We start from the raw sequence: 19,685 nt of genomic DNA on the forward strand, positions 1-19,685 counted from the left end.
TGAAGAACCGAAGAATTTCCCAAGTCAAACTTTAAGAAAGAAGGGGAACGGGAAAGAATGTACCAAATAGTCCGTTTGGTTAGTTCAAAAGTATAAAACCACAGAAGTTTCTACAATGTTCTGCACTTTGGGTTTATTTCATTTCAGCTTCGATATACTGATATAGGTATAAAAGTTAAATACATCAACGGTTTATTTGTGAATACTTTTATTTATTTGAATCTTAACTGTCACATTAGTTAAGACATGATGTATTGTGTATATAAACTAGAGAGAGAGAGAGAGAGAGAGAGAGAGAGAGAGAGAGAGAGAGAGAGAGAAAGATCGCTTTGGAGCATGACTGAGAAAGAAAGAAAGCAAGAAAGAGTATTTCAGAGTCTAACTGGAGCTGGTAGATCTCTAGATGCCTCAGGAGCCTCACAGATTCGGCCTCATCTCAGTGGAGGTCCAAAATATTCATGGCACAGAAGACAATCGGAGCTGGTACAATATCTGGATGACTTGGGATGGGTAGAAAGAGAGAAGCAGTGGAGAGGGATTAACGTAGCTGCTGTTCATAATATTATAACATTTGGTCTGATGTATTAGAGCACAATATTATGGGATGTATTATGTGTATGTATGACTGAAGAGTTTATGACTTAGATATTCTGGGAACTAGCAGAAGTCCTGAGTTTTGTGATCTCAGAGAGCGTGAAGGATTGTAACGTGTTAGAAGACTAGTTAGATACATGGGAGCTAAACCATTAAGAGCCTTGTATGTAAGTAGCAGCAGTTTGTAATCAGTTCTAAACTTAACAGGTAGCCAGTGTAGAGATGATAAAATTGGGGTTATATGGTCATACTTTCTTGTCCTAGTGAGAACTCTGGCAGCTGCATTTTGGACTAACTGTAGCCTATTTATTAAAAACGCAGGACACCACCTAGTAATGCATTATAATAGTCCAGTCTAGAGGTCATGAACGCATGAACTAGCTTCTCAGCATCAGATAAAGTCAGGATGTTTCTCAACTTGGTAATATTTCTAAGGTGGAAGAAGGCTGTTTGTGTAATATGGGCGATATGGTTTTAAAGACAAGTTGCTGTCTAATGTATCATGCAAGTTCCATCTCATTTCTAAAGAAACTATTATCTTGGTTCAGCCACTTACAAACTCTTGTGTAATCTTATTTTCTGTTTTCTCTTTCGGGAAGTACTAAAACTAAAATTTTACTCCTTTCCCAGGAACACTGAGGAGCATTTTTATTGTTTTATTTTATAACAGTTTTTTATTACTGTTAGTCCAACAGTCATTTCAGGAGAACTTAAGATAATTAATGTCCTGTCTTTGACTCTCCTCCGACACCGATCTCCTTGTTTGCTTAGACAAGTTTGCTTTTACATGGAAATGAGATATTAGTAGATTCCCTAAACTCCAGTTTTCAGTATAAAGTCTTTGCTTTTCACTCTTCAGTGTACATCAGTTTGTCCTTCTCTCTTTTCCTTTGTGTTGGTGTCCTGGTCACATTTCAACAGCTCATGAACAGAATCTCCACCTTCACACAAATTCCTGTCTGTGTGGATGGCATTATTATTTATAAGATGTGTTGTTCAGTGGTATCTCAGCTGTTAAGACACTGGGCTCCTGATTGGAAGGTCATGAGGTCAAATCCCAGCACTAAAATGCTGCCATTGTTGGACTCCTGATAAATGCCCTTAATGCTCACCTGCTCAGACATTTATTTGAAACTGTTATTTGTTTTGGATAAAATAATTGGCTAATTGACAGGAAAATAATCCATATATAATCCAATAATCTAAATTTCCCATAACAACACATCCACAAGTGTGTTATTCCTCTTACACCAGAACAACTCATGATGATCTGTTTATAATTACAGTTCTGTTGTGGAACGTCTGTGAAACACTGAGAGACCTGGCAGTTGATATGTGTGTGTAAGCTCTTAGTTTCATCATCAACCCCACTGCAACACTTGACCAGTGTACCTGACAGCAGTGTTATAAAAAGGCAAGTATCTGAGACAGGAGAGCGAGAGACCAGCCGGTTCTTCTACAGTGGAAGAAGATCATCTCACATCTTCTACTGAACTCCAACATCAAGTTCCAGCAGCTTGTGGTGAGAAAATCTCTCTTTCTTTTTTTAGGTTTTTAAGCCATGATCTACTGTCTATTAATTTAACATGACCAATAAAGAATAAACATTTTATATAAAGCAGGAATATATCATATCAAAATCACAAAATTAAAAATACTCAAAGTATCAGACAAGATGAACAAAACAGGAATAAAAACTTTGCAGCAAACATCCAACAAACAGCAGACAAAAGGACAAACATCAACATTACACTTATCATATGAACTAATTCTCACCTGTTTACGGGCTGTTTATGGCCCTGGGTTTAATACATGTGCAGTTTATTAAGATGTGTTTATTATGACATGGACATTGATGTCCCTGTAAATATAAAGGAATAAAAGTCTAGGTTATGTGTATCTGTGGACATTGTTATTTTTAAAATAATAGTAATATTGATTTATTTTGATTTATCAGCATATTGTTTCATACTTAGATCTAAAATAACTCCAGAAGTGTAATTATAGTTATAGTTATATTTATAGTAAAACTGTAGTTAGTGGATATAACCTTTAGATAATATATATCTGAATATCTGATCATATGAATCTGTATCTGAGAACTCTTCTGTTATTTCGTCCCTTGTAGATTTCTGCTCTCTTGAGATCAACTCCTCACACACAATCATCACACTCTTCCTCATTACAAACTCCCCCACCGTGTGTCAGGATGAAGCTCCTCGCTCTGGTGCTCCTGCTCTCCTCTTTCTCCTCACTGACCCTGATGGAGGTTGTTAAATCTTTTAAGGATGTATGTAGTGACTTCTTCATCCATAAAGAAAATGACATCATCATCCCCACTATCTTCCCTGGAGTTCAGTATAAGACGATTTGCCAGAGCTGGAAAACAAATACAGGTTTGCCACCGTGTACGACACTGTGAGGAGGATCCCTGTTTACTCGGCCTACACATTCTCAGGGAAAGAACAGAAGAGCCGCAAAAGAGAGTGGAAAATTGAACCTCAGGTCAGTCAGTGTGTTAAATGTTACAGTATTTATTCATTAACATGTGTAATGTGTAATTTATCTTGAAGAGTGTGTTGAGTGAGCTGATCGACGTCTTTGTGTTTATTTCACTACTCTTTCATTTTTCCTCCATAACAGCTGGAAAATATTGCAGAATATAAAGATTTGAAAGAGATGATTGATTCCCCGAGTGAAGCAGGAAAGATATTTAACCAGGCCGTGAACTCTGATTATATAAATATAGAGTTTACTAGAGGTCACTTGTTTCCATATCAGTTTGCTACTGATCAGGATCAAGCAGATTCCACCTTCACTTTAACCAACATAGCTCCACAAACAAAGGACAACAACCAAAAATGGGCTAAACAGGTGGAGACCCCGATACGTAAAGAGATAAAACAGGGCTGCAAACTTGACGGAAGTCACCTGGTGTACATTGTGACCGGAGTCGTCCCAGGGAAGAACTGGATATCCATAACAAGAGACGGAAAAGAATATCAAGAAGGAGTTAATATTCCCAGTCATTTTTGGAGCGCTTACTGTTGCACCAGTAACAAAGGACAACTCGTAGCGAGGGCCTACATCGCTGAGCAGGAGAACTTTAAAGTCAAACACTCCAACATTCAGGACCTGAATACTGAGCTCACTGAACTGTATAAATCAGCTTTCAGTGTGTTTCCAGGATTAGACTTAAAGTAACAAGAATACAGTGTGTGTGAGTACGTGCATGCATGCGTGCATGTGTGTGTGATAGAATCAGTTCCTGTTAGAAACGTGTCAAAGCATCATAAAAATATATCACTTTGTTGAGCTTCTTTTTCTTTTTCTCTTTTGTGCAAAATAATCTTAAAAATAATAAAAGGCTGGTTAGTTTGATTCTCTGGCAATTAAAGCTTTTTATAAACAATATGCAAATATTATGTTAAACAAATTAAGTACATTAATCTCTGTTAATTCTCCTGCAGATCTTTAATAAAACTTCACTGTTTGCTGTGAAACTAATGGATTTTGTCGCTTCATTTCATCACACTGAACAGTGACACCTTCTGTACACAGCATTTATTAGTAGTGTCATAGTGAACCAGCAGGTGGCGACATTTCACTTTGTACAGAGAGAGCGTTTTGTGTGTGTGTGTGTGTGTGTGTGTGTGTGTGTGTGTGTGTGTGTGTGTGTGTGCTTCATAATAATAATAATAATAATAATAATAATAATAATAATAATAATAATAATAATAATAATAATAATAATAAGTGCATTTAATAATCATCTATAAGTAGATTAAGATTTATTCTACAGTTTGAAGGACCTTCAGTTCTTTCCAAGTTGGTCCCCTGTGTTCAGATGTCGTCCTGGTCGCTCCATTAAGAGTGTGCTCTCATTTATTTGTTATTTATTTATTTTTAAATTCTCCTTTTGCAAACACAACATCTGCACTGACCTACAAAAGCAGTGTAAACTTTTGTACACCAGTAAACACTATACTCACCTTTCCGTGTGTTTTGTGATGTTTTATCCATCGACTCAAAGTGACAAATCAGATCCTCTGTGACATGGAGGAGAGCAATGACCACACGAAGAAAGAAACACAGAGGGAAACACACTGGGGCCAGATCACATGTTCAGTCATTGAAGAACAAGATGGTGAACTTGTCATCTGTTATACTGAAAAACTGTGTATGTGATAAATAAAGCAATTGAAATCTTGATCTTTAATAAAACTTCACTGTTTACTTTGAACATGGAGGATTTTATCTCCTCGTGTCACATCATCGATCTGCTGAGGTTTCAGCTTTTTTTAGAAACACACTGAGCTGTTTAACTGTTTAATATTATTATATTCTTTTTAGTGTGTTGAGAGCCAGTGGCATGCACAAGATATCAGACACTGGCATGTACAGGATGGAGTTACAGGATTCTCAGCAAATAAATAATCACCACAACCAATTATTAACTTATCCTTCAGTAGACAGACGTACATAGATAATAGAAAGAGAAGGAGAAATTAGGAAAGAAAAGAGAAACGTGAGGTGAATAAACAAAGAAAGTTTGATGTAAAAATACAAAAGAGTTGAAAGATTTGAATATTTGAGTGTTTAAAAGAAGACACAGAGGCATCAGACGCTGTACCCAGACAGCTGGAAGAAGATTATAATGCATTATGTGTTATGTTTTATTTTCAGAATTTTCAAGAAAATTTTCTTTTCTTTTTCTTATAATCATGTATTCTCATGTAATAGAGTTTAGAGATTAATATTGTTTATTTTACTGTAAACTTTCTTGCATTGAAAGCTTATAAAGCCTACTGTGTATTACCAAAAGTATCTGCATGCAAAGTGTTTCAAGGCTTGCTGTTGAAATAAAGCCTTCTGTGTATTCGCGGGGAGTAATCTGCACACGCAGTGTTTTATAGCTCGCTGTCAAATTCCACGGCGAGAGAAAGCTTCAGTTCTATATAATCACTGCCTGAGAAGTCGCAGGAAGTATGACCATATATAGAAGTGTTAACCTTGAGGTTAGAAAAAAAAAGACATTAGAAGCGCACACAGAGTCGGCAGCGAGATATGTTTGGGAACCGAGATGGGTTTATGAAAAAAGATGGTAGCCGTCTAAAAGGCACAAAGCCAACCAAACCTGACAGCCAAATTCATCTGGCCACAGTAAAAATGTATAAAAGCCCACCTTAGTGTGTGCATTCTATTGTAGACAGCCTTAGGGCATGTTATACTTTAGGTACATCATAGAACAAACACTTGGAGAGTGTTTCTTGGTTTGTTATAATCTTTGCATCTTAATACCTTTTACTTATTCTAATACTGTGTGATTATTTGAAGGAAGTTTTTATTTGTAATCTGTTTCTTTTTATTTTACATATATTACACACACCTATTTGTATTACTCTACTTTTAATAAAAATAAGGCCTTCCATTGTGAGGATCCTGAAAAGACAAAAAGGTATAAGTCTGTGTCCTTCATTTAAAAGATTCAAACAATAGATTAAGTAGAAGACCTTGGAGAGGAGCCTTTGTTTGAAGACCGAGGGGACTTCGAAGGACACCGGCATTAAAGGTAAGACCAACTTTGATAGTTGATCTTGTGTCTCCAACACGACCCCGTGCCAATTAAGACACATTCCTTAGCGGGGGGGAGGGGGCATTTACTCTGTCTGTTCTCTTCCCTGGTGTTGGACGTTGTTGGTGTTTGGTGTGTTATGTTCCCTGTTCCCTGTTCCCTGTTCCGCTCTATGTTATAGCCTGTTTTGCCTGCTTATCTGTTTTCTGTTTTGTCATTAAATCTTCAACTGCACTTGGATCCTCACTCGCCTTTTTGTCTCACCATGTCACATCGTGACAGTCGCTAAGGGACAAATATGTCAGTATAAGTACTTCAAGTGAAATGTTTTCAATGTTTTCATGTGTTTAAAACCACAGACCAGTGGAAATTCACACCAGTGGCTTTGTGGTACTTTTAAACTGCTGCATGATGTTTATTGAGGTTTGGAGGTGTGAAATGAGCTGTTGCTAGAAGACATTAGAGTTTAAAGAACATTTTTTTTATTTATTCCAGGTTTATTGTGATTATTCTGATGCTTTAGGTCATGCGGCTTTGCCCGGTTTCATGTGGCTCTTATGTTCATATCGAAGTTTGTATTTGTGTCTTTTCATGTGCGTGTTCGCTTCGCTTGAGCTCAACACAGTATTTTTGTCAAACATGCATGTGAGTGGGATGAAAATACCTCAAAGTTTCCCAGTAGGAGCAAGCTCATTTGAGTAAAAAAATTGTGTCAAGTTCACTCTCAAAATGGCTAGAAAAAAGGTGTAGTTCATGTGTGCCCATGTGTATGATGTGGCTCTTTGTGATAACACAGTATAAAATGTGGCTCTTGGTCTCTGTTTGGTTGGCCACCCCTGTTTTAGGTGAAAATAAGAGAAGCTTTGAGTCTCAGTGAACTAACATTTATTGTGTTATAACAGGAAAATAATCCACAACAGTTCAGTGTGAAGCACATGGAGTGAAGTGAAATTACCATGAAAGTGATTATTTGTCATAAAAGCACATCCAATGGGGTTCATTTTCCAGGTAGAGTACTAACCCAGTCACTGAGTGGTTAACTACCAGTGCTGGGCGCAAGCCTGGAGAAAATGTCCAGCCAATCATTATTGTGTTTGTTCCAGATTTTCTGCCAAAGCAGCCCTGACCTGTCGAGGCATATACTCCACTAGACCCCTGAATGTGTGCTGTGGTATCTGGCACCAAGGTGTTAACAGCAGATCCTTTAAGTCCTTTAAGTTGTGATGTTTGGATCAGACTTGTTTGTTCAGCCCAATTCAACACCTCAAACTCCTTGCTGTGCTCCTCAAACCATTCCTCAGCATTATCCTGTTGTAAGAGGCCTCAGCCATCAGAGAATACCCTTTCTATGAAAGGGTATACTTGATCTGCAACAATGCTTACTGTAGGTAGGTGGTCATGTCGAAATGACATCCACATGGTTGGCAGGACTCATAGTTTCCCAGCAGAACATTGCCCAAAGTATGACACTGCCTCTGCCAGATTGCCTTCTTTCTATATTGCATCCAGGTGCCATGTGTTCCACAGGTGAGTGATGCACACGCGCCTGGCATCCATGTGATGTAAACGATGTCATGATTCATCAGACTGGCCCAACTTCATCCGTTGCTCCGTGGTCCAGCTAGGGCTATGCAGCCCATACACAACAAATTGTGATACACAGTGTATTCTGAAACCTTTCCATTAAAACCCACATTAACTTCTTTAGCAATTTGAGCTACAGTAGCTCGTCTGTTGGACTGGACCACACGGACCAGCCTTCCAAACCAATTTGCTGCTGATCAGACTGACAGATTCCACCATCAGATTTACCAATATAATGTGTCACATGCAGGACAGCAAGGGAGAACACAGACCGAAGGCAGGATACAGAAGACAAAGCAGATCGTTACCGGCTACATTGAATACAACTTCTTACTTCTACTACTGCTGAGCCTGGCTCACTCCAATAATTTTCTACTGGTGGGTAACGAGTCAGAGGGCAATCTTGATTGGTTCCTCTGTTGTTGGCATGCTTTTATCTGCCCCGCCTTGCATCCACAGCCACACTTAGACGTTATACCAATGGTGCTGAAGAGCCACTGTTTTTTCAGCCTCTGTGTGCACTATGAAGGGGATGTTTTAGCAGCCCCGGACCACTCTAGTAGCACAGGTACACTTGCGATGATGTGGCAATGGGCATAGAGTACTATATATCAATGAGGCACTGTAAGGCAGTAAGGGCCCCATGTAGGCCGTTGGGAGAACCCTTGCCATTATCCATTAGTTAGGTCCAAAGTTCAGATGAACCGGGCCCTCCCAAGGTGCTGCACAAGCACCAAAAACAAAACACAGCAATGAAGAATGGGAAGCATGAGTAGACACACAGCTTAAGGGAGTGATAAACAATATATGCGAGCCAAATCATTCAAACCTGTCTATTATAGTAACCCGAGTAGTGGCAGGGAATAATTATATAGCCATAAGGAGAAAGTAAGCTTAGAGTTTTGTCTAGAGTTTTAACATTCCCAGTTTTTCCTGGACTGCATTCTGCTGTTCAATCTGACCGAAACATCAGAAGCTTACATCCCTCTGCCAAACGAACCGAACAACAAATCTTGTGAAATAAGATATATGAGTGTTTAGAAACACACTGAGCTGTTTAACTGTTTAACTTTTTTTTATTATGTTTAGTGAAATGTTTTTTTTTGTCTCAGCATGGTGTGTATTAAGACCACAGACCAGTGGGAATTCACACCAGTGGAAATTCACACCATTGGCTCTGTGAAACTGCTGCATGATGTTTATTGAGGTTTAGAGGTGTGAAGTGAGCTGGTGGTAGAACATTTACATCATTTAGCAGACGCCCTTATTCAGAGCAACTTACATTTTATGTCTTTTTTTTATACAGCTTGGCAACTGAGGGTCAAGGGCCTTGCTCAGGGGCCAGCAGCAGCAGCTTGGTGGACATAAGAATCAAGCTCAAAACCTTCAGATTGGTAGCCCAACATCTTAACTACTAGGCTACCACATGCCCATCTGATGTAGAAGACATCAGAGCCAGAAGAACATTTGTACAACAATTAAGACAGTGACCTTCAGCAATAGATTATTCCAGGATGATGTTTCTGCTGCTTTTGGTGTAGATAAGAGAAGCTTAGTGAAGTGGAATTATTCTAACCACCATGAAAGTGATTATTTCTCATAACAGCACATCCACACGTGTTCTATTCCTCTTATACCAGAACGTTATTTACAGTTTTTCACCAGTTATTGAATGACCCATTATACATCCCATGGTAGTTCCATGGTGGCAGGGCCTCGTGCTCTAACCACTGTGACCTGGGTTAAATTTCCAAGTAGAGAACTAACCCAGTCACTGAGGGGTTAACTACCAGTGCTGGGCCCAAGCCTGGAGAAAATGGGAGGTTTCTGTCATGAAGGGTGTCCTGTGTAAAACCTGTACAAAAGCATATCTGTGGATGAGATGATCTGCAGTAGTGACCACAAAAAGGTATCCGCTGAAGGACAACGACAACTGAATGTAGTTTCACATCATACACTTCATTAGTTTATAATTATAATTAACCTTGTTGAATGTCTGTGAAACCTTTTAGCAGCTCCAGCATAACCAGCTGTGTTGTGTATGTTGGTGTCAGTACAGTCTCTGGATACTGAGGCTGATGGCATGGGGAAGAAGCTGTTACTGTGAGGGTCTGATGGTTTCATGACCAATTTTCCAGAGGGTGAAGATTTTGCATGGGGGTCGTCCACCATCTGCTGCTGATATCTTTGCAGCTGCATCATTTGGTGTAAAAGCATTCACCTTGTTCACTGAGAGACTGGGCCGTGCTGATGTGTGTAAGGTGTTAGTTTCATCATCAACCCCACTGTAACATGTGACCAGTGTACGTGACAGCAGTGTTATAAAAAGGCGAGTATCTGAGACAGGAGAGCGAGAGACCAGCCGGTTCTTCTACAGATAAAGATCTCTGTACAAAGATCTCCTCCTGTGATCATCTCACATCTTCTACTGAACTCCAACATCAAGTTCCAGCAGCTTGTGGTGAGAAAATCTCTCTCTCTCTCTCTCTCTCTCTCTCTCTCTCTCTCTCTCTCTCTCTCTCTCTCTCTCTCTCTCTCTCTTTCAATCTCACTCTCTCTCTTACAGTTACATTTCCATGTCTTTTGGTCATAAGATTTTTTTTTTATCTTTAGCAGTCTAATAATTTATCAGTTTAAGTTTGATTAGAGTTTGATATATAACTCGCTGATACGTAAGTCACTGTATTAGTGCTCCTGTGGAGACGAGTACAGCTCTCTGGAAAATCCTGTATTTCAATTATATCAATTTTTTAAGCGATATATCAATTTTTTTTATTTACTGCAGTAAATGCAGTAAATAAATCAAACATTTGTGTTGTGGTTCTTCTGTTCATCTTCAGGACTGCAGGTAGATTTCTGCTCTCCATCATCTGGTACAAACCTCACACATTCTTCATCACACATTCATCTCACACACTCTTTATCTCACTCTCATCACACTCCTCATCTCACACTCTTCCTCATCACACATTCATCTCACACACTCTTTATCTCACTCTCATCACACTCCTCATCACACACTCCTCCACCGTGTGTCAGGATGAAGCTTCTCGCTCTGGTGCTCCTGCTCTCCACTTTCTCCTCACTGACCCTGATGGAGGTTGTGACGGATTTCCAAAAGTCTTCTTGTTCCAAGTTCTTCATCCGAAGCCCAAATGTAAAACATATCATCACCCCGACTGTTTTCAAAGACTCTCAGTATAAGCAGATTTGTCAGCGCCTGAACAACCTATACACATTTGCTACGCTGTATGACACGATTCGTAGGATCCCCGTCTACTCAGCCTACACGTTCTCGTGGGAAAGACGGACGGTTCGTAACAACGTGTGGAAAAATGAACCACAGGTAAGTGAAGTGGTTGACACGCAGAGTTTGACTGTTCTAAAGAAAAACTCTAGCAAATCATTACATATAATTTGTTCGCAAACGATTCAGTTGTTTTGAATGAGTCACTCAGTTGTAAGAATCAGTCACTGAGTCAATTCATTATTTCATCTCATTTCCTGCTTCATAATGCAGTGTTCAGTTCATGAGTTAAACATCACTGAAAACATTTTTTCACAAACCCTCTTTGACTGCGACTCCAGTAAATAACGTATTTATGAGTTTTCACTGACTGACACCTCCTTTGTATTACTTCATAACAGCTGGAAAACATGAGCAACGGTCCAGAAATGAGGAAGATCTCTGATGATGAGATGGATGGGTTTTTTCACCAGGCTGTGAACAGAGACTATAAAGATAGTGGCAAATATACTAAAATTAATTATACTAGAGGTCATGTGTTTCCAAAGCAATATGCTGCTGATCAGAATCAGGCAGACTCCACCTTCACATTTACCAATATAGCACCACAAACAAATAACAGCAATGGAGAATGGGAAAAAGAAGTAGAGACACCGATGAAGGCAGAGATACACAGAAAGTGCGAACAAAACTATAGAATCAAGGCTTTTGTAGTGACTGGAGTAGTTCCAGGGAATAATTGGATATCCATAACGAGAAAGGATAATAATAATAAAGTCAAGACATTTGATAAAGGTGTTAACATTCCCAGTTTTTACTGGACTGCATTCTGTTGTTATATCAATCAGACCACGACAATTTCTAAAGCCTACCTCGCTCAGCAAAACGAACCGAACCCCAAATCTTCTGAAATAACGTATTTGAGTGTTGATATCCTGAACAGACGCCTCAGCAGCCTGTATAAGGAGGATTTCAAAGTATTTGGTGATATGTGTTTGACTTGAGTACAGTCCGAGCTCGTTCCATCTGATTCTCTGGTTTGACCTAAAACTGCTTCATCAAATTACTTCAACAAATGTTTATAATGAATCAGAGAATCTTTGGTGTGCTTTACTTCACCTGCAGAAACTGATTATATTCCTGTAACAGAACGTCCTCAAGTGTTTTATTCCTCTTATCCTACAGCATTTTCTTACATTTACACTTTTCTGTATTAAAGACACGTCTTATTTTTCATCTCTTTTTAGTTGTGTTGACTGTTTTTAAATGAGTTGTGTTGTAGAATTAGAAGGAAACAGACTGATACCAAGCTGTTTGTTGTATTTCTGTATCATTGGTACATTTCTGTCTGTTAAATCTCCTGCAGATCTTTAATAAATCTTCATTACATCAGACTGAACAGAGACACTTTCTGTACACAGTGTTTTTTATTATTAGTAGTGTTTGAATGTCCAGCAGGTGGCGACATTTCACTATTGTGTACAGAGAGAGCTGTTTGTGTGTGTGTGTGTGTGTGTGTGTGTGTGTGTGTGTGTGTGTGTGTGTGTGTGTGTGTGTGTGTGTGTGTGTGTGTTAAAAGTTAAATTGATTACTTCAAAAAACTTTGTTTATTTATACATAATCTATATATAGACTGACATCTTAATATTATATTCAAAATGATTTCTTTTCATATAAATCAATTTAAGACCTGCAGACCTTTCAAAGATGGTGCTGCCATGTTTTTTTGTTGTTGTTGTTTTTTTTTTTTTGCTTTGTTTTTTTAGATTTTTAGATTTTTTTCTATAGCCACAAACAATTTAAAACTCACCTCATCACCTTCTGGGTCAGTCAGCAAACATCTAAAATGGTCTGATTTGTTCTCCTACGTATCTGATTCATACTGAAACTCAGTTTAACTGCAGCTCAGTGAATGTGAACAAGAAAACTTAAAATTTTTCTTCAAATGTTTCGCTGTTTCTCAGTCTTCAAGCTCCAGCTGCTTTCAGGATTCTAATAATAATCATCATGATACAATAATAAAAATAGCTGGTTCTTCTACAGAAAAAAAATCCCTTGACAATCATCTCCTGCTGTGATTTAAATGGTCCATCAAGTGGCAACATTTCACTACAGTGTACTGTGTACTGCGATAAACTCTTGTGTAATCATGTTTTATTTACATTTATTTCTCTACTAATAAAATTTCAAACCTTTCCCAGGAACACTGAGGAGCATTTTTATTGTTTTATTTTATTATTGTTAGTCCAACAGTCAATTCAGGAGCACTAAAGATAATTAATGTCCTGTCTTTGACACTCCTCCAACACCAATCTGCTTGTTTGCTTAGACAAGTTTGCTTTTACATGGAAAAGAGATAATAGTAGAATCCCTAAACTCCAGTTTTCAGTATGAAGTCTTTGGTTTGTCATGATATTGTCTCTTGATGACATTGATGATGACATTGGTGATGACATTGCTCACTAGGTCGCTAACGGTATCCTTGGACGTTTTTTTTTTTAATGAGGTTTAGCAATAGCGAATCCTCTTGTGATGAATGGAACAGCAATTCTAAAAAGGCTTTTGAACAAAGCCCCTAACCTTGGCCCATACAATGTGGGGGCGCCGTAAAATCCTAGAAGCCCGTCGTCCGTTCTACATGTCCTATTCATCATGTTCATGTCTTTGTCTGCGGAACAGGACCATACAAATTTGCTTATCTTGTATTAAAGCAGATAAAATTTGTTGCTTTGAGTACAATTCTCTCATAATGTCAACACTGCATGTTTAACATGGGGCCTCATGGCAAAGAATACTCTTAGGATTTGAGAAATAGAATTGTTGCTCTCCACAAAGATGGCCTCGGCTATAAGAAGATCAGTAACACCCTGAAACTGAGTTACAGTACAGTGGCCAGGGTCATACAAAAGTTTCCCAAGATGGGTTCCACTCAGAACGGGCCTCGCAAGGGTCGATCGGAGAAGTTGAGTCCTCGTGCTATGCATCAGGTGCAGAAGTTGGCTTCCAGCATTGCTTTAGAGGTTGCAGAAACAGAAGGTACCATCTCGGATCGCAAGACCCTGCAGCGTATAGAGAGGACAGCTGAGAAGATCATCGGAGTCTCTCTTCCCTCTATCATGGACATTTACACCACACGCTGCATCTGCAAAGCCAACAGCATTGTGGATGACCCCACACACCCCTCAGACACACTCTTCACCCCACACACCCCTCACACACACACTCTTCACCCTCCTGCCATCTGGAAAAAGGTACCAAAGCATTCTGGCCCTCACAACCAGACTGTGTAACAGTTTCTTTCCACAAGCCATCAGACTCCTTAGTAACTGGAACCAAACTGTTCTGAGCACAACATACAAACGCACATCGAACAAACTGTGTTCATTAAAGCATTACACAATATTGTTGAACATACAGTATTTACTGTACACTGGTTGGCACTTTATGTGGCTAGGACTTACTTACTAAGTCCTTAGACATGTCTTGGCTTTATTTAGCACCATGGTCCTGGAGAAACGTTGTCTCACTTCACTGTGTACTGCAACAGCTATAGATGGTTGTAATGACAATAAAAGCTTCTTCACTTGACTTGATAAACCTGATCTACAGTCAGAGCTGCTGTTAGAGAGAATTAATCAACACCTGAACACCAATCAGAGTCCAGAACAGAGCAGTGTAGTGTTAGATATTTATTCTTTTTATTTTGTTTAAGATTAGAGAACAAAAATCTGCACAGCTGTTTATGTGAGAAACTCAACTCAAAAGATGACGAATTATGTAAATTAAACATCTTTATTTTTGGAAGTTTTGAGCAAAAAAGATCTAGAAGCAATAATTGTGTAATGTGTGTGATGTGTATATTGTGTGTAGTGTGTGTATAGTGTGTGTGTAGTGTGTGTAGTCTGTGTAGTGTGTGTATAGTGTGTGTGTATAGTGTGTGATGTGTATAGTGTGTGTGTGTGTATAGTGTGTGATGTGTGTGTGATGAAGGCTTTCAGTGTCCTTTATTGTGTGTGTTTTCTGGTCAGTGGGATTGTGTTATTGAGTTAAAGTGTAAATTAACAGTTATTATCTTTATCCATTCTCTGTGGTCTGGTTACATTTCTCGCTGTACGCCGGAGGATTTTCCCCGGGTGCTGTAGCCATGGCAATGTCGTTCTTCGTATTTACCTCCTGTGAAAACAACAATGATCAATAAATCATCAAAAACTTGCTGATCACTAATCAGCTAACGAGTAAATGATCAATTTGAAAGATAACTAATAATTGTTGATGTTGACCCTACAGTGTTAGAGATGAATATAAATATAAAATATAACATGATTTCTAGTAGATTAAACAGTTTATGTTGTATATTTCACAATGAACTCTATGATAAACTCTTTTAAACTTTATACACAAACTCCAAACTTCCCTCCAGAACATTTTGTTTTTGCCGCAAAAAAAAAAATTGTTGTCAAGCAGAACATTGTTTTAACGCTAGGTGATAAAAGCTGTTACTATGGCAACCGGTAATAGAAACGGCTGCTGACAAATTAAGTGCAGCGACAGGAGAAATCCAAGTCTTTATATTGTTTTGTGGGCGTGGCTAAAGGTAGAATGTTCCGGGAAAGCACTGGATTATTTACATCTGATTTGTCTTTTTTTGTCAAGATTATTTCTCAGTTTTGGGCAAAAAGGTATCAGAATCTTATGGTGGGTTTCAGCTGTGGGTTTCTCTTACCTGCGCTGGGAAAGGGTTGTTCACAGGAGCACTAGGAGCAACACTCTCAGGGTTTGGAACCACGCTGATGGTGTTCAGCTGTACCACACACACACACACACACACACACACAACTTTAAAGTTACACAATAACACTGTATAAAGTACACAACATGGTTACCGTAGTTACACTCCAAATGGTTCCCTACAGAATCTGATCCTCACTAAATAGAAAGCAGACTTTAGTTAATGTTGCACTCCAACTCCCAGAATTCCTCACAACCTCATGATAGGGCACCAGAACTGTTGATGTTCTTACAAGGTTTCTTGGGGAGAATTTCTTCCTCTCACATCTGGAGATCTGAACCTACACCTGAACTGTCCACATGTGGTGTTGATAGAAATAAAGCTGAACTGAACTGAAGTGATTATCTGTGGAGCTGAAGGTGACCTCTGACCCGATCAGCTGACCTGCTATTCCACTGGAGGCTGTTTCACCTGCTGGATCTGAAGTAGCTTGGAGTTGAGCTCCAGCTAGCAGCAGCATCATGCATTCAGGTATCAAGGAGAATAAAGTGAAAGGTCAGAAAGATGAAATGCTTTTCTTCTTCTTTATACTCACGGTAGGTTTACTGGTGCAGATGGCTTTGCAGGTGAAGACTAAAAGTGTGACAGAGATGCTGAGCTGGAGCAGAGCGAAACCCAGCAGAACTCCTGTTATTCTCTGTGCATTGGCCTGAAATAAACATCACCATCACCATCATGGCAAAAAGTCCTTCCACTTCACTTCAAATTTATTTGTATTGCAATATTCAAAAAATATATTTCACGATTACCAAAGTTTAGATATTTTTTATCCTTATACACCTCATGATCAAATAAGAACAAACAAATAAATCAAACCTGTGCGGGGTAGACGTATCCAAATATCCCAAAAATCAGATCTAAGAACAGGATGTGGATGATGATTCCTGCAAATGTCGTGCTAATAATATTCAGTATCAGTATGGCCTTCGCATGAGAGAAAAACTGCAAGAAATAAATCAATCAGTTAACCAATCAAGTTTGCATACATGTGTTAGTCTTTTAGAACAATGTTTCCACTGTCAGCAGTTTTTGTTTATTTGCTTGTTTATTTGTTTCTTTGTTTGTTTTGTCAAAATTGGAAAATTAAAGTAGGAAAATGTTAGTATTTTATTATATATTAGTCAAATATAGACTAATTTGTTGTATTTTTTATTATTTGAATATTTAGTTATTTATTTCTTTGTTTCTTTGTTTTTTGTTTGTTTGTTTACTGAAACATTCTGTCTTTCTGGAAATGTTGTGTTGTTCACCTACATTTTTTTAAGATTCTTTACTGTTTAAATTTAAACCCATGTTCGAGTCTTTGTCATTGTTTTTTTGTTTCCTGGTTTCGTTTCTCATTCTGTATTGTTTGTGTTCATGTCAGTGTTTGTTACAGTGACTGTCAGCAGTCTGTCCACATTCCTGGTTTGCTACACAACGTCTAGGTCGGCGGCCATCTTGGATTTTCACTTCCAGGGAAGCGGGCATTTTAGTTGTTATGTACTATATGTACTATATAAGGCTTTCACATGGTTCTTTGCCAGATGGTCTTCTCAGCTTGCCCTGTGCAGTGTGATTCATCTGACCTTGTTCCTGTTCTGCCCTGCTTGGTTTGACTCTGTTTGTTTCTGGTTACTGTGTTTTTGCCTGCCCTGTATTACCCTGCCCTGTATTACCCTGCCTGCCTGTGTACCAGATTACTGAAATGGTTTTCACTCTGTGTTTTTGCCTGCCCTGTATTACCCTGCCCTGTATTACCCTGCCCTGTATTACCCTGCCTGCCTGTGTACCAGATTACTGAAATGGTTTTCACTCTGTGTTTTTGCCTGCCCTGTATTCTTTGCTTGCCTCTGTACTGGATTAGAGACTGGTCTTTTCGCTGAGTGTTTGCCTGCTTTGCCTGATTATTTTGTCAAGCTCATTAAAGACTTTTATTATTTACATCAGCGTCCTGCATTTGAGTCCTTCCTTCCGGCCCACCCTGACAGTGACATTTAGAATCAAAACTATATCATCAGATAAAAGAAACAGAAATCATATCGTACCACACAGGAGTTTAACTTGTTGCTCGCTGAAACAGCCAGAGAGCCGGAAATGATGTGCTGCGAGTATGGAAAAAAATATTTTATTGAAACCTGAAATAATACCATTTTATATATTTGTATATTTATGTCATTAAAACTGAAGAACACTAACAAACACCGGGCCCCAGAAGATGACTCCAGAGTAAATGCTGATGATTGGAGTGTAGGTCGCCAACACGATACCGAACAAAAACGTCAACAATCCTATCATTATCTGGACAGTCTGGGTTTAAAACACACACAAACACACACACAATTGTACTTTAAAAATATGTAAAAATCTTTTTAATGAATACTGTTGTGTGTCTACTGTATATAAACACAGAAAATCTACAACTACTACCACAAGTACAGGTATAACTACCACTACTACTGTAACTACACAACTACCACAGCAAGTGTTTTGTGATTGTGTTTCTTTGTGTAATTGTGTGTGATTTTATTATTGTGTAATTGTGTAACTCACCCCCAGAGCTTTGGGTTCTCCTTTCAGGAACTTGCTCAGTGGGCTGAGTGTCTGAGTGGAATTATGTTCTGCTGTAGATGAGGGAAGAACTTGAGTGGTGATGATGGTGTAGCGGCGTCCCACATTATTACAATGTATAGGAGCGCAGGCCATCTTTACACCACAAAGTCTGACCTTTAAATCTGACAACAACAAAAAAACTTTTACAAACAGACTGAAGGAAACACATGATTGATCCCGAGGTGTTTATTCTCTGCTTGAGCCTGAACATGTGGACTCGACTCAAGAAACTCGTTAGAACTCTCGAAGGTCCGTCTGGTCAGAAACTTTCAGAACCAAATTCATCCAAAAACATCAAAAAAGTTCTAAAGTTTTCAGAGCAGATTATCTTCTCCTTTTTTCAGAAATGTGTTTCTTTTTTAGAGAAGACAAAGAGGAAAGGAGGAGTATGCTAATGTTAGCCTTTGTGCTGTCGTAAGCAACGAGTCTTCAGGTGAAATTATATCCTGACACATATACATTATTATTATTATTATTATTATTATTATTATTATTATTATTATTATTACTACTTCTGTTTTTTCTTTACAAGTTAACACAACATTTTAGTAGTTTTATTTTATAATATATAAGCTGTAAAGGTTCGCACCATTTTATCATCATGTAAAAGTGTGTTAAAGCAAATTTAACAATAACTGTATCTGTATTATAATCTATATTAATCTCTATTATAATCTATTTTATAATTTGTATTATAATCTCTATTTTATTCGTTATTAATCTCTTTAATAATCTGTGTTAATCTGTATTAGAATTGAGGAACTGAGGAAGTGAATTTGAGGAAGAAAAATATCACCTGAGGAAAAACCGCTAACTGAACACATTACACACAGATCCTGTTACTTGTCTGTTAAAAACACAGAAATACTTTACTTCAGTTTGTTAATTCAATAAAGAGAAAAGGTCATATTTTACCTTCTGTCCTTTTAGCAGTGCTCTCTCTCTCTCTCTCTCTCTCTCTCTCTCTCTCTCTCTCTCTCTCTCTCTCTCTCTCTCTCTCTCTGTCTCTCTCGCTCTCTCGCTCTCAGTATCTCTTTTCTTCCTCTTCTGTACACTTCTGTTTCTTCAACTCACCTTTGTCTTTTGTTCTGAAAGAATGATTACGGTCTCAGTGACACAGATGTTCTGCATCAGGTTAAAGCACAGACACGAGACAGAAACTAAAAACTAAAGCTGGATACAGTAAATGGAGCTCCAGAGAGAGAAGCCCAGAAGAATGCTGTTGTTTAACTTACAGCTCACTGCACAGTTCCCGGCAGGTAAGAATGAATACAGTCAGCGCTGCCTATATACATGACCTGGAG

The 19,685-nt window shown here is 38.5% G+C and overlaps 3 protein-coding genes and 1 long non-coding RNA gene across 6 annotated transcripts; 3 read left to right on the forward strand and 1 right to left on the reverse strand.

The window, feature by feature from the left end:
• The first annotated feature begins 870 nt into the window (after positions 1-870).
• On the forward strand, positions 871-2,804 carry LOC113638710. The gene is made up of 2 exons (XR_007140531.1): positions 871-2,116; positions 2,723-2,804. It is a non-coding gene; the product is annotated as an uncharacterized LOC113638710 (long non-coding RNA).
• Positions 2,804-4,097, forward strand: LOC125138356 (endonuclease domain-containing 1 protein-like). Its single transcript, XM_047814125.1, has 3 exons — positions 2,804-2,884; positions 2,959-3,099; positions 3,238-4,097. Exons 1-3 carry the CDS (start codon positions 2,804-2,806, stop codon positions 3,796-3,798), a joined length of 783 nt encoding a protein of 260 aa, XP_047670081.1. The 3' UTR covers positions 3,799-4,097.
• A 5,930-nt stretch (positions 4,098-10,027) lies between these two features.
• LOC113663333 (endonuclease domain-containing 1 protein-like) lies at positions 10,028-12,394 on the forward strand. Of its 2 annotated transcripts, XM_047813262.1 has the most exons (4): positions 10,028-10,214; positions 10,594-10,722; positions 10,773-11,099; positions 11,402-12,394. In XM_047813262.1, exons 3-4 carry the CDS (start codon positions 10,794-10,796, stop codon positions 12,002-12,004), a joined length of 909 nt encoding a protein of 302 aa, XP_047669218.1. In that variant the 5' UTR covers positions 10,028-10,214; positions 10,594-10,722; positions 10,773-10,793; the 3' UTR covers positions 12,005-12,394. The 2 variants fall into 2 exon arrangements, with proteins under 2 accessions (XP_047669218.1, XP_047669219.1); XM_047813263.1 differs by having other exon boundaries at positions 10,029-10,214; positions 10,602-11,099.
• Positions 12,395-14,778: 2,384 nt separating this feature from the next.
• LOC113663332 (membrane-spanning 4-domains subfamily A member 4D-like) lies at positions 14,779-19,344 on the reverse strand. Of its 2 annotated transcripts, XM_047813278.1 has the most exons (8): positions 19,297-19,344; positions 18,322-18,503; positions 17,968-18,078; positions 17,817-17,873; positions 16,606-16,731; positions 16,325-16,438; positions 15,724-15,801; positions 14,779-15,173 (listed from the first exon to the last, which is right to left on the reverse strand). In XM_047813278.1, the coding sequence occupies exons 2-8, from the start codon at positions 18,472-18,474 to the stop codon at positions 15,075-15,077; spliced, it is 738 nt and encodes a 245-aa protein (XP_047669234.1). In that variant the 5' UTR covers positions 18,475-18,503; positions 19,297-19,344; the 3' UTR covers positions 14,779-15,074. The 2 variants fall into 2 exon arrangements, with proteins under 2 accessions (XP_047669234.1, XP_047669235.1); XM_047813279.1 differs by lacking the exon at positions 17,968-18,078.
• Between the last annotated feature and the right edge of the window lie 341 nt (positions 19,345-19,685).

Source organism: Tachysurus fulvidraco, chromosome 5 (assembly GCF_022655615.1).
Source record: "Tachysurus fulvidraco isolate hzauxx_2018 chromosome 5, HZAU_PFXX_2.0, whole genome shotgun sequence".
NCBI classification, from domain to species: Eukaryota; Metazoa; Chordata; class Actinopteri; order Siluriformes; family Bagridae; genus Tachysurus; species Tachysurus fulvidraco.

Bases quoted from the DNA above. Each gene is read 5' to 3' on its own strand.
- LOC125138356 (XM_047814125.1), top strand. From the start codon at position 2,804: ATGAAGCTCCTCGCTCTGGTGCTCCTGCTCTCCTCTTTCTCCTCACTG. The intron at 2,885-2,958 runs GTATGTAGTGAC...AGTTCAGTATAA, and splicing joins TTGTTAAATCTTTTAAGGAT to GACGATTTGCCAGAGCTGGA. The intron at 3,100-3,237 runs GTCAGTCAGTGT...CCTCCATAACAG, and splicing joins AGTGGAAAATTGAACCTCAG to CTGGAAAATATTGCAGAATA.
- LOC113663333 (XM_047813262.1), top strand. From the start codon at position 10,794: ATGAAGCTTCTCGCTCTGGTGCTCCTGCTCTCCACTTTCTCCTCACTG. The intron at 11,100-11,401 runs GTAAGTGAAGTG...ACTTCATAACAG, and splicing joins TGTGGAAAAATGAACCACAG to CTGGAAAACATGAGCAACGG.
- LOC113663332 (XM_047813278.1), bottom strand. From the start codon at position 18,474: ATGGCCTGCGCTCCTATACATTGTAATAATGTGGGACGCCGCTACACC. The intron at 16,732-17,816 runs GTACGATATGAT...TATTTCTTGCAG, and splicing joins ACAAGTTAAACTCCTGTGTG to TTTTTCTCTCATGCGAAGGC. The intron at 16,439-16,605 runs GTTTGATTTATT...TGTTTATTTCAG, and splicing joins GATACGTCTACCCCGCACAG to GCCAATGCACAGAGAATAAC.